This window comes from Hyperolius riggenbachi, chromosome 5 (genome assembly GCF_040937935.1).
Source record: "Hyperolius riggenbachi isolate aHypRig1 chromosome 5, aHypRig1.pri, whole genome shotgun sequence".
Lineage (NCBI taxonomy): Eukaryota > Metazoa > Chordata > Amphibia > Anura > Hyperoliidae > Hyperolius > Hyperolius riggenbachi.
Window position 1 is genome coordinate 1492106 of NC_090650.1, and position 14063 is coordinate 1506168.

The 14063-nt window shown below is 44.5% G+C and overlaps 1 protein-coding gene across 2 annotated transcripts in view; it reads left to right on the top strand.

Moving 5' to 3' along the window:
* Positions 1-14063, top strand: part of VPS50 (VPS50 subunit of EARP/GARPII complex) — a 330838-nt gene that overhangs the window by 259550 nt on the left and 57225 nt on the right. For both annotated transcript variants that reach the window (XM_068238471.1, XM_068238472.1), the window contains one exon: positions 11292-11382. In XM_068238471.1, the coding sequence (XP_068094572.1) occupies positions 11292-11382 (91 nt within the window). The remainder of the gene's footprint in view (positions 1-11291; positions 11383-14063) is intronic.

Below are 14063 nucleotides of genomic sequence, written 5' to 3' on the forward strand. Positions count from 1 at the left end.
TATCTAAAATCTATGGTCTCGACTAAATAACGCGCTGCCATTATGGACTGTCTCTGGTACTTAGTTCAATGAGCATTAAGATCCTTTCCATTAACACCAAAGGACTACATTCTCCACAAAAAATACATGCTCTGTGGAAAGAGGTCACCAGAAATAATGCAGATATCCTGTTTGCACAGGAAACCCACTTCCTAGAGGGTAAAGTTCCACGTTGCTCTCCCAAAGACTTCCTCCTGAATATTCAATGCAAAAAAAAAAGAGGTGTTTCAGTAGCATTTCATAATCGCCTTTCTGCTGTAGTTTTAGAATCTATTTCTAACCCACGAGGTAGATTTTTGATTGTGATTTGTACAATTAATGCTGAAACTTTTACTCTACTTAATGTATATGAACCAAATACAGGCCAACGGTCTTTCATTCGTTACATACTAAAAACAGTAAAAAAAAAACACCAAAGAGGTACGCTGGTGATAGGGGGCGATGTTAATGTATGTGCATCCCCCACGCTAGATCATGTCTCAGATAAAACCTATAAACCTACAACTATCCAAAATCTATTACATCAAGAGCAACTGTTCGATCCTTGGAGAGCCTTACACAGCACAGAAAAAGATTTTACCTTTCAATCTCTAGTGCACGGCTCCCTTTCAAGAATGAATTCTTTTCTTCTAAACAAATTTGCTCTCCAGAGAATTATTAAAGCAGATCTAGGAGTAATATCATGGTCCGACCATGCCCCGGTCTCTATAGTCCTCAAGTTACACTCTCCACTTTCAGGAAAAGGACTATGGCGACTAAACAATTCACTCTTATCCTCTCCTGAAAATGTTTCCCTAATTAATGAGGAATTCAATTATTACTTCTATCTGGGGAGTTCACAAAGCGGTAGTAAGGGGTATATTAATTCAATAAAATGGGAGCGCATCAAAGACGAAAAAAAAACAAAAAACTAGACGACCTATGTAGCAAAATACAGGCTTTGGAAAAACAGTTCCCCTTATCTCATCAAGCTACTCATCTAGCAAGAGACCTTTTCACTCTGATGGTGGGAATAGACGTTACATTTCTGGGGAACGCTCGATTGATAAATTCCGACGTGTCGGATCACCCGCCGGATCGATTCTGCGCTCGATACCGCGGGCAGGAGAATGGGAAACGAGCAGAAGATTACAGAAGCGCCCGCAGGGACGAGTGGGAATCGATCCAGGCGCGCACTGGGACGAGTGGGCGGCATAATTGAGCACATGATCTAAGATTACTCTTATCTCAAGACTACGCCTTTAAGATACGCCAATCTAAGAGACTATTTTACTCACAGAGTAACAAAGCTGGCCCCTTATTAGCAAAACGATTAAAAAATAGACAAGCTAAGGCCCAAATCCATAACATTACTCACCCAGCCAACCATAAAAACGACATAAACCCACAACAAATAACACATTTTCAGTGAATTCTACCAATCACTTTATACTCTAAAAGAAGATCCCCTAACCTTCCAACCTAATAATATTATTTCTGCCTTTCTTGATAAAATATCTCTACCCAGACTCTCTGAAACAGATTTAGCCAACCTCAACCTCCCGATATCTAACTCAGAAATAAATAAATACATTCTGTCCTCAAAATTAAACAAAGCTCCAGGACCAGATGGACTCACTAATGAGTATTGTAAAACCTTCAGAGACTCTCTGGTACCCAAGATGCAGACCCTTTGCAATAAATTTATGCAAAAAGGTTCAATTCGATTATTTGCAACATGCTCGATTCGGATTTAGATCGTTTTTGCCGTCGATTTGGCATCATTAACATGCAAATCGACGGCAAAAACGATTGAAATCCGAATCGAGCATGTTGCAAATAATCAAAACGAACGCAAAAACTCATCGTGTGTATTCAGCATAAGATGCAGAGAAGGCTTTTGATAGGGTCCACTGGGTTTTTTAGATGCTGTCCTTTCTAAATTTGGAATTGTAGAGAATATCAAATCCGCCATAATGGCTTTATATACTGTACATATCCTTGTGCCCAGGTGAATGTGTCTAACTTTCTCTCAAAACCCTTTTTTAATCACCAACGGCACGAGACTGGGATGCCCACTGTCCCCCCTGATCTTCGTATTAGTGATGGAAAGTTTTGCAGAGGCAATTCGCTCCAACCTACTTATTAAAGGGATAGAAGTCGGTAGACAATTGTTCACAATTGCTTTATTTGCAGACGATGTGATAATCTCAGTTTCAAACCCAGAACAATCCCTTAAAGAAATAACATCTACTATATTGCAATTTTCCAACGCATCTATGTATAAAATCAACGAAAGCAAATCTACAATATTGGGCATTCATATACCTACAGACATTCAGAACAAATTAGAAGGAAGATTCCCATTCACCTGGGCAAAAACACATATCCCCTACTTAGAGATAAACCTCCCGTCAAACCCTAAAGACCTATACAAACCTACCTACCCCTACTGAACAAACTCCCGGGTGACCTCTCAAAAATCTCACAATATGAAATATCCTGGGCTGGCAGAGTTGCTGCTTTAAAAATGCAAATCCTTCCCAAAAGCCTATATTTATTTCGGACTGTAAATATCCCACTCCGGAAAAAATGATTACAAAACTTGAAAACGATAATAGCAAAATTTGTTTGGAAAGGCCGTAAACCTAGAATTTCCTCTGAAACTCTCCAAATACCAAAAGCTTTAGGTGGATTTGGCCTCCCTTGCCTTGAGTCCTATTTTTATGCTACCTTACTAGAGGTATCAAAATCCTGGTGGTCAGATAACCCAACTAAATCTTGGATACAAAACACATAACTGGTATATCTCTAGAATGGCTAATACCTTCTATATTCTTAGATCATAAAATCCCTAAACAATCTTGTCCAACGATCCAAAGTTCCATTTTAGCATGGGAACATTTTAAACAATATGTGCCACTTGATACAGACCCGATTACAATTAAAGAGAAACTCCGACCAAGAATTAAACTTTATCCCAATCAGTAGCTGATACCCCCTTTTACATGACAAATCTATTGCATTTCACAAACAGACCATCAGGGGGCGCTGTATGACTGATTTTGTGCTGAAACCCCTCCCACAAGAAGCTCTGAGTACCGCGGTACTCTGGGCAAACTGCCACAATGTAACAAGGCTCACAGAAAGGAAATGGCTGTTTACAGCTGTCTTGAACAGCCAGAACAGCTAGAAACAGCTACATAACCTGCCCACAGTAAAAATGTCACCATGTAATAAATGTCAGAATGTAAATCGGGGAGAGGAAAGATTTTACAATGTGCAAACACTGACTAAATCATTTATACGTAATTATTGTAAAAATGAAGCACTTTTTTTATTACATTATTTTCACTGGAGTTCCTCTTTAGGCTCAACATCAAAGTACTCTTTCTTATGATCGCAGGACCTAAACCTCTCAAAATGGATAGCAGCAGGAATAAAATGTATTAATGACCTCTTTATCTCCAAATAATTACTAAAGAAATGTGATATCCCAGATTCAGAAAAATTCACTTATACCCAAATTGCCCACTTAATAAAAGAAACCAACATTATCCCTGTCCAACTTTCTAGACAAATAGCTATTCAGCTTCAATCCAAATCCCAGTCAAAAGGAGCAACCAAGATATGGTACAAAGTATTAATATCACGAAGAGTTCTCTTCATTAATAAATATATTCGAAGTTGGACTTCTGATTGCAACTCTCCTATCACAACACATCAACAACTAATAGAGGCCTTTACTTTTATAAAAACTCACACCAAATGTATTACTTACTGGGAAACTTTGCAAACATTAGTTATGAAATGGTACTATACTCCGCTTGGCACACTTCCTCGGACAAATCTCCACTGTGTTGGAGAGGATGCCACCAACAAGCAACCTTGTTTCACATATTGTGGGAATGCCCCCGAGTCCAGTCTTTGTAGAACCTAGCCTCACAGCTAATTCAAGAAACAACTACACTCCAAATAGACCTTAAGCCTCAAATGGCAGTCCTTCACATTGGTGTTGGCCAATTCCCAACCCAATATAGAGGCACAATTTCCCAAATTCTAATCATAACCAGACAGGCAATAGTCAGCAACTGGGGTACCGATGATCTCCCAAATTCTCTAAAACTCAAAATGAATCTGGAATATCTACAAGAAATGGAGTCCCACTTCCATAAGATCCAACCAATCCCAAAATAATCCATTTGCACCTATTGGTGTTAAACCCTAAAGGTTACTGAATAAAGCAGAACCCGATATCTGAAACAGATGGACGAGACTATTTACATACCCTCTAGTTTCTGTTCAGGATATCAAGAGTATGCTACACCTTTTGTGTTCTTTTCTTTGTTCTAGTGGTTTAATATCACCATGTTACGTTCTGTGTTCAGCTGCGCAAGATATATGCGGATTTGATAACCTCACCTAGTTCGTTATACCTAGGAACACCTGCCCTCCTGGCACTGCTGGTGATTCCTTTTAACCAAACCATCTCACCTCTAGGTCTACCAATCAATTAACTCTTCTCAGAAAACACACCAAATCTGTACTACCCGACACATGATGGCATTGCCTGTCGATAGTGCAGAGCTGACGTCAAGTCAGACCCCAGCATGAGGTCTCCTGTATTGTCAAATCAAATACCTTCTCCTACAACTGACCACAGTAATGACATTCTAGGGAGGTGTTATTACCCCTTATTCATAATGTCCTTCTACACACTAGTGTATATCCTCCCATACATATGTCATAGATAGGTTTCAGCTATATTTTTCAAATAACCCTCCAGGACAGGTGCTACATATGAGGTGTTATAGTTTTTGAGATATGGGCCCGCCCCCAACAGGAAACACATCAAACTAGCCCTCTATAACTTCCACCTCTAACCTCTACCTGCCAGTTCTTTGTGTTTCCTGTTCCGGGGAACACCTAGCTCTCTAGCTAGTGGAGTGGTCAGCAGCCAGGCAGTGCTGAGGCCATGGAGAACTAGTTTGGGTAGCCCTATCCTGGTGGGGTTCTGGAGGTTACCTTTTATCCACAGGCTGGTGGATTCCTTTGGCTAAATCCGGCAGGTGCAGCGGTATCCAGAGGAGCGGCATTGGAGGCAGCTAAGGCGGAGGCCATACGCGCGACGGAGGGGACAGTGCCAAGCGGAGGCGTAATGGTGGTCTCTTGGAGGAAGCGGAGTGCGGGGCAGCAGGTCCAAGCGGAGGCTAGGGCATTGGCGCTCTCCGTACAGTACTTCCGCCCTGAGTAGGACGTCACGTCCGGTGGCGTCATTTCCAGTTCCGGTTCGAGCGCCTGTTTAGATGCCGCGGCGTTCAAACCTTCACACGCGTTGGGGATGGTGAAGGAGATGGACGCAAAGCAGAAGACAGCAGATCGGGTAAGTGGGGCAGTGTCGGAGGACAGTCGCCCGTCTGATCTGCGAAGGTCTGAAATCTGTTTGGCCGCATACTGATCCATGAGGTCTGCTGAATGGTGGTAATGCAGTAATTCACTAAGGCCGCAGTCTGATCAGTAAGGTCTGAGTACATAGTGGTGGCTACAGTTTAATATTTTATGATGATTATTAACTTAGGCCACATGGTATCAACAAGGCTGACTATTATATAGCATATTATCGTTGGTTTGTGCTATAATTTATGGTATATGGCAATGCTTATTTTCATGATAAAGATAAAAGCTTGTCACTATTATTAACAGTAATTGGATTAGCGTTGCTTTAAGCAACATTTACTTTACACAGGGTCTATATAATTTCACATTGATACCTGTTGTTGAAAAAAAAAAAAAAAAAAAAAAAGAGGTATTTTACTAATAGGTGGAAACATACTATGCCTAGTTTTTCTTTGGATTACCAACATCTGCTTGCATATTAATTGGTATGAAAGGAATATCAGTATGACATATTGATTATGTTATTTTGTATGTTTCTAGGAGGCTATGGAGTCTGATAGCTCTGATAGGCCCAGGAGTTGCATTCTGTGTAATAAACCCTTACAACTGCACTGGCCAAAAGCTTCCTGTCAAAAGTGTATATCAAGCATTATCAATGAAGATAATACTGCTTCATGTAAAGACTTTATGTTCACTATGCGTCAAGAGATGGTGGAGACCTTTAAGGCCTTCAGAGAAAGCTTGCCGACTACCTCAGCACAGGGGCAGCAGTCGGCTCAGTCAGTTAAGCCTAAGAAGGCTTTAGGAAAAACACCTAGAATAATTTATTCTTCTGAAGAAGAGGATAGTCACCAGGAAACTGGGGATCTGGAATCCAGATCTTCAGAGGGACTATCAGAACAAGAGGAAGCGGAAGACGCTTTTAAATCATCTAAATTTAAGTTTGCCTCTGAGGAAACTGAAGAGTTACTTAAGGCAATTTATTCAACTCTTGACATTCCACAAAAGAAAACATCTGAAAAGTCTTTACACGATAAGTTATACACGGGTATGGAACCCTCAGAGCAACTCTGTTTTCCGTTTCATAGTTCAATGAAGAATCTGATTATGTTACAATGGAAAGACCCGGATAAGAGATTGTTTATCTCAAGAGGTTTTAAAAGGCGATTTCCTTTCTCAGAGGAGGACGCTAAATTATGGGAGTCATGCCCCAAACTTGATGTAGTAGAGGGGGGTAATGACTACGTCATTGATGCAGCCTCAGAATCTTTAAGAATCACGGCTAAATCCACCGCACTGATAAATAGTGCTCGTAGAAATTTATGGATAAAAACATGGGATGGTAGTCAAGCATCCAAATCTAGAGCTTGTACTCTTCCTTTTTCAGGTGATTTACTGTTCGGCCCACAGCTCCAGGAAGTATTGGAGCGTACAGCTAGTAAAAAGGCAACTTTTCCGAAAAAAAGGAAGTTTGAAGCAAAAAAGAAACCGTTTTTTCGGAAGAGGCAGACACAGAGTAGAGAACAACAGAGGCGTAAACCCTGGACAGGCAATAGGGGATTTACCAAGAGAAATCCGTTGTTTACATCAACGGAAAATAAAAGTAAACCATGACGCCAACAAGGTGGGGGGAAGGTTAAAGAAGTTCCTATTAGGTTGGAAAGAAATGACAAAGAACAAATTCATTTTAGACCTAATAGAGAATGGATACAAGATTCAGTTTTCAAGAAATCCTCCCAAACGATTTATAATGACTTTAGCCCCAAAATTACCAGAGGAAAGGGGGGCCATGCAGGAAATAGTACAGGACATGCTCTCACGAGATGTAGTATGCAGAGTTCCACCTGCTCAGGAGAAACAAGGGTTTTATTCAAAAATATTTCTAGTAAAGAAACCCACGGGGAAATATCGGCTGATATTGAACCTCAAACCTCTGAATCCTTATATAAAGTACGAAAGATTTCGAATGGAAACAGTGTTTACGATGCGGAACCTTCTATCCCCAGATTGTTTTATGATCAATATAGATCTAACAGATGCTTACTGGCATATCCCAATAAGGAAAGAATCTCAAGCTTTTCTTCGTTTCAGTGTAATGACAGTTTCAGGCCCAGAACATTTTCAATTTTGCTGACTTCCATTCGGAATCTCTTCAGCTCCCAGAATTTTTACAAAGGTGATGGCAGAAATTGTGGGAGCTCTACATCTGGAGGGTATTCTTATATTCCCTTATCTAGACGATTTATTAGTTGTAGCCGACAGTATACAAGATCTGGAGCGGCACAAGAATATTGTGATACAACTTTTGGAACAGACGGGGTGGTTAGTAAATTTTCAAAAATCATTCCTATTTCCAACACAAGAGATTCAGTTTCTGGGATTCAGGGTAGACTCGGTGGTCCAGAGATTGTTCCTCCCTGGGGACAAGACATTAAAGCTCCAGACAATGGTGCTGCAGTGTCAGAAGGAAGCAACTACGACAGCCAGGCAAGTCATGAGGCTGTTGGGGTTTTTAACCTCCACAGCCCCAGCGGTATATTGGGCGCTAAAACATATAAGACCTCTACAGCAGTGGCTTCTGCAGAATTGGAAGGGAGATCAGTCAGCCCTAGATCAGACCCTATACATACCAGAAAAGATAAAACAATCCTTGGATTGGTGGATTCAAGAGCCCAATCTAATACAGGGTCGCTTATGGAGATGTCCAGTAACGAAGGTCCTAACGACAGATGCCAGCCTCACAGGATGGGGGGCTCACATAGAAGGCATTTATTTACAGGGCACTTGGCCAAGAGAAGTGATAGTTCAGTCTTCAAACTATCGAGAATTACTGGCGGTAAAAAGAGCATTGACTCAAGCAGCAGACAGGATAAGAGGCCACCATATTCAGATCCGATCGGACAACATTACAGTGGTTATGTATCTGAACAAGCAAGGTGGAACAAGGTCAGAACGGCTGTTGAGACTAGTACTGGAGATATTAGATTGGGGGGAGCAAAATCTTCAGTCAATTTCAGCAGTACACCTCAAGGGATCCCTAAATACCATGGCGGATCTGTTAAGCAGAGGAAAATTGTCCAATTCGGAACTAAGTTTAAATCCAGACATATTCAGGGAATTGACACAAAGATGGGGCCATCCGCAGATAGATCTGTTCGCCAATTGGGAGAACACCCACTGCAACCATTTCTTCTCATTAGACCCAAGAGGAGCTTTAGGGGTAGATGCGTTGGCACAAACATGGGACTTTCAGATCGCCTATGCGTTCCCTCCAATCCCTCTATTATCAATAGTTATGCAGAAGCTGAGATCAACTGCAATGTATCTGATACTGATTGCACCCAATTGGCCAAAACGACTCTGGTTCCCAATGTTAAAATCAATGTTAGTGGACAAACCGATCCAGTTGAGAGACAGGCACAACCTCCTCAGAAAAGAAGGCGAATGGATTCAGATTCCCAATCTTCAGCTGACAGCGTGGTTTCTGAAGGGCAAATCCTGAAAAGAAGGGGACTATCTGACAGAGTGACAAAGACGATATTAAACAGTAGGAAGAGTGTTACAAGGGCAATCTACCTAAAATATTGGAAGACCTTTTCTAAATGGAAAAGGGAGTCAGGTCTGAAATCAAATAGACTGGCTACAGTACTAGAATTCTTGCAAGATGGGATTGACAAGAAGCTGGCATTGAGTACATTGAAAGTGCAGGTTGCAGCCCTGTCAGTTTTTTCTGAATAGGAGGTTAGCCTTGGAACCCTTAGTTATCCGATTTTTGAAATCAGTAGAACGGTCTCGGCCGGTAATCAAACGTTCATATCCAAGTTGGGATTTGACTTTAGTTTTAAACAGTTTGATGAGTGAGGATTTTGAACCATTGAACGAAATTCCATTACGATTGTTAACAATGAAGACCATTTTTTTAGTGGCTATTACCTCAGCAAGGAGGATAAGTGAGCTGGAAGCTCTAAGTTCTGTTGAACCGTTTTGTTCCATTTTTCATGATAGAGTAGTCCTGAAGACAGCAAGTGAATTCTTGCCGAAGGTTGCTACCTTATCCAATAGGATGCAGGAGATTGTTTTACCATCCTTTTGTAAAAATGCCACTGATCCTAGAGAAATTAGATGGCATAAGTTAGACGTCAGAAGATGTTTATTATTTTATTTAGATAGAGTAAAAGAGTTTAGAAAATCTACAACATTATTTGTTAATTTTTCGGGTGCAACAAAAGGGAAGAGCATGTCTAAAGCCTCTATAGCAAGATGGATTAAAGCCTGCATTTATGAAGCATATAGACTTAAAGGAGTGCCCGGTCCAAAAGAAATAACAGCACACTCAACTAGGTCAGTTGCAACTTCCTGGGCTTACAGAGCTGGAGCTACAGCGACTGACATCTGCAAGGCGGCAACCTGGAAGACGGCGAACACCTTCATTAGACACTACAGGCTGGATCTACTATCAGCGGAAGAACAGACTTTTGGAAGGAAAGTTCTTCAAGCTGTGATCCCTCCCTAAGGTTAGTGTTGCTTATTGCATATCATCTCATATGTAGCACCTGTCCTGGAGGGTTATTTGAAAAAACCAAAATTAGCTTACCTGGTAATGCTGTTTTTAATAACCCTCCAGGACAGGTGACCCACCCTAGAAGAACTTACGTGCATACGAAAAACTATATGTTGTAAACATGTACGATGTGGAGTTAAGTATAAGCATGTATTTATGTAATATGTGAGGCATTCTATCGGAACAGTTAATTGGAACATACTGGCAGGTAGAGGCTAGAGGTGGAAGTTATAGAGGGCTAGTTTGATGTGTTTCCTGTTGGGGGCGGGCCCATATCTCAAAAACTATAACACCTCATATGTAGCACCTGTCCTGGAGGGTTATTAAAAACAGCATTACCAGGTAAGCTAATTTTGGTTTTCATGTAGATAACATCTCATCTTCTATCGCATGTTTTGTATTTTCTCACAAAATGTTTCAATAAACTTTAAATTGACAAAAGAAAACAAAAAGGACATAAATAGTTACCTTCCGGCTTGAAAGAGGACGTGCGGTAGTGAGTAACGCAACGCGTCTTTCATTACACCTATGACGCGTAATGGAACGCAGACGTCCCAAATACTTCTGGGTAAGTTAACCCCCTTGCTGCCCGTTGTCACACCTGAAGTCATTAGACTTCATTAGAATGCCGAATTCGAGTCCTCCTGGACTGTACAGCCCATCCCTGTGTATAGGTGGGGGGGAGGGACGGGTGACTTCCAAAGACTTCTCCTCAGAAGGGAAACCTTTTCCAGAAGGGATGATGTATAAAGTAAATGTATTTTTTGACCTGTAGTTATTCATGAGATGCTCCACACATTGGTTTGTGTAGTGATGATCTCTGTTGTACAGATATTTCTTGCACAGTGTGGGTCATCCTCAGAGCGCTGTACGATGGACGCTGTTTTGGAGCGCTTGGCATATTGCAGCAATTAATGATTGTCTAGTCCTCGGAGTGGCGGTTCCAGTTTAGCGCTGTAGTAATTGGCAATATATTATCTCGGTTACGTTTGTCAGCGCATTAGAGTAAGCCGGCTTAATCAGAATTTTCTGAACGTCTCTCAGAAACGCGCAGCGGGAAGATTAATGAATTGTGATTTGCTGCCGGATGGGGTGAAGTGAGAGACGGATTGATGCTTTGTAGCGTTTAACTCGCCCAGCACTCCTCCGCCTCGGCTGCCACGGATTCTCATCGCCATGGAGCCCATCATTAATTCATACTGCGCTCCTCCGAGGCCGAGCCCCTCGTGTCATGCTATTATGAACTCTCACAATGTTTTCTGTCTTCATTGTCATCTCACTCCTTAATTAATTGCGTCTTCTCATCGCCTTTCAGGACACGTCTGGAAGAACTGCGGATGTTTCTGGAGAATGAGACCTGGGAACTGTGTCCGGTCAAGTCCAGCTTCAGCATTCTGCAGCTACATGTAAGTTCCAGAACCTTCCTGCACAGCGGCCGTCCTTGTCAGTCCTCCTATTGGCTGGGAGAATGGGGCGGGGCAGCATGCTGCAGCTACATGTAAGTTCCAGAACCTTCCTGCACAGTGGCCGTCCTTGTCAGTCCTCTTATTGGCCGGGAGAATGGGGCGGGGCAGCATGCTGCAGCTACATGTAAGTTCCAGAACCTTCCTGCACAGCGGCCGTCCTTGTCAGTCCTCTTATTGGCCGGGAGAATGGGGCAGGGCAGCATGCTGCAGCTACATGTAAGTTCCAGAACCTTCCTGCACAGCGGCCGTCCTTGTCAGTCCTCCTATTGGCTGGGAGAATGGGGTGGGGCAGCATTCTGCAGCTACATGTAAGTTCCAGAAACTTCCTGCACAGCGGCCGTCCTTGTCAGTCCTCTTATTGGCCGGGAGAATGGGGCGGGGCAGCATGCTGCAGCTACATGTAAGTTCCAGAACCTTCCTGCACAGTGGCCGTCCTTGTCAGTCCTCCTATTGGCTGGGAGAATGGGGCGGGGCAGCATGCTGCAGCTACATGTAAGTTCCAGAACCTTCCTGCACAGTGGCCGTCCTTGTCAGTCCTCTTATTGGCCGGGAGAATGGGGCGGGGCAGCATGCTGCAGCTACATGTAAGTTCCAGAACCTTCCTGCACAGCGGCCGTCCTTGTCAGTCCTCTTATTGGCCGGGAGAATGGGGCAGGGCAGCATGCTGCAGCTACATGTAAGTTCCAGAACCTTCCTGCACAGCGGCCGTCCTTGTCAGTCCTCCTATTGGCTGGGAGAATGGGGTGGGGCAGCATTCTGCAGCTACATGTAAGTTCCAGAAACTTCCTGCACAGCGGCCGTCCTTGTCAGTCCTCTTATTGGCCGGGAGAATGGGGCGGGGCAGCATGCTGCAGCTACATGTAAGTTCCAGAACCTTCCTGCACAGTGGCCGTCCTTGTCAGTCCTCCTATTGGCTGGGAGAATGGGGCGGGGCAGCATGCTGCAGCTACATGTAAGTTCCAGAACCTTTCTGCACAGTGGCCGTCCTTGTCAGTCCTCCTATTGGCTGGGAGAATGGGGTGGGGCAGCATTCTGCAGCTACATGTAAGTTCCAGAACCTTCCTGCACAGTGGCCGTCCTTGTCAGTCCTCCTATTGGCTGGGAGAATGGGGCAGCGCAGCATGCTGCAGCTACATGTAAGTTCCAGAAACTTCCTGCACAGCGGCCGTCCTTGTCAGTCCTCTTATTGGCTGGGAGAATGGGGCGGGGCAGCATGCTGCAGCTGCATGTAAGTTCCAGAACCTTCCTGCACAGCGGCCGTCCTTGTCCGTCCTCTTATTGGCTGGGAGAATGGGGCGGGGCAGCATGCTGCAGCTACATGTAAGTTCCAGAACCTTCCTGCACAGTGGCCATCCTTGTCAGTCCTGTTATTGGCTGGGAGAATGGGGCGGGGCAGCATGCTGCAGCTACATGTAAGTTCCAGAAACTTCCTGCACAGTGGCCGTCCTTGTCAGTCCTCCTATTGGCCGGGAGAATGGGGCGGGGCAGCATGCTGCAGCTACATGTAAGTTCCAGAACCTTCCTGCACAGCGGCCGTCCTTGTCAGTCCTCCTATTGGCCGGGAGAATGGGGCGGGGCCGCATGCTGCAGCTACATGTAAGTTCCAGAACCTTCCTGCACAGTGGCCGTCCTTGTCAGTCCTCCTATTGGCCGGGAGAATGGGGCGGGGCAGCATGCTGCAGCTACATGTAAGTTCCAGAACCTTCCTGCACAGCGGCCGTCCTTGTCAGTCCTCCTATTGGCTGGGAGAATGGGGCGGGGCAGCATTCTGCAGCTACATGTAAGTTCCAGAACCTTCCTGCACAGCGGCCGTCCTTGTCAGTCCTCCTATTGGCCGGGAGAATGGGGCGGGGCAGCATTCTGCAGCTACATGTAAGTTCCAGAACCTTCCTGCACAGTGGCCGTCCTTGTCAGCCCTATTATTGGCTGGGAGAATGGGGCGGGGCAGCATGCTGCAGCTACATGTAAGTTCCAGAACCTTCCTGCACAGCGGCCGTCCTTGTCAGTCCTCCTATTGGCTGGGAGAATGGGGCGGGGCAGCATGCTGCAGCTACATGTAAGTTCCAGAACCTTCCTGCACAGCGGCCGTCCTTGTCAGTCCTCTTATTGGCCGGGAGAATGGGGCGGGGCAGCATGCTGCAGCTACATGTAAGTTCCAGAACCTTCCTGCACAGCGGCCGTCCTTGTCAGTCCTCTTATTGGCCGGGAGAATGGGGCGGGGCAGCATGCTGCAGCTACATGTAAGTTCCAGAACCTTCCTGCACAGCGGCCGTCCTTGTCAGCCCTATTATTGGCCGGGAGAATAGGGCGGGGCAGCATTCTGCAGCTACATGCAAGTTCCAGAACCTTCCTGCACAGAGGCCGTCCTTGTCAGTCCTCCTATTGGCTGGGAGAATGGGGCGGGGCAGCATGCTGCAGCTACATGTAAGTTACAGAACCTTCCGGCACAGCGACCGTCCTTGTCAGTCCTCCTATTGGCCGGGAGAATGGGGCGGGGCAGCATTCTGCAGCTACATGTAAGTTCCAGAACCTTCCTGCACAGTGGCCGTCCTTGTCAGTCCTCTTATTGGCCGGGAGAATAGGGCGGGGCAGCATTCTGCAGCTACATGCAAGTTCCAGAA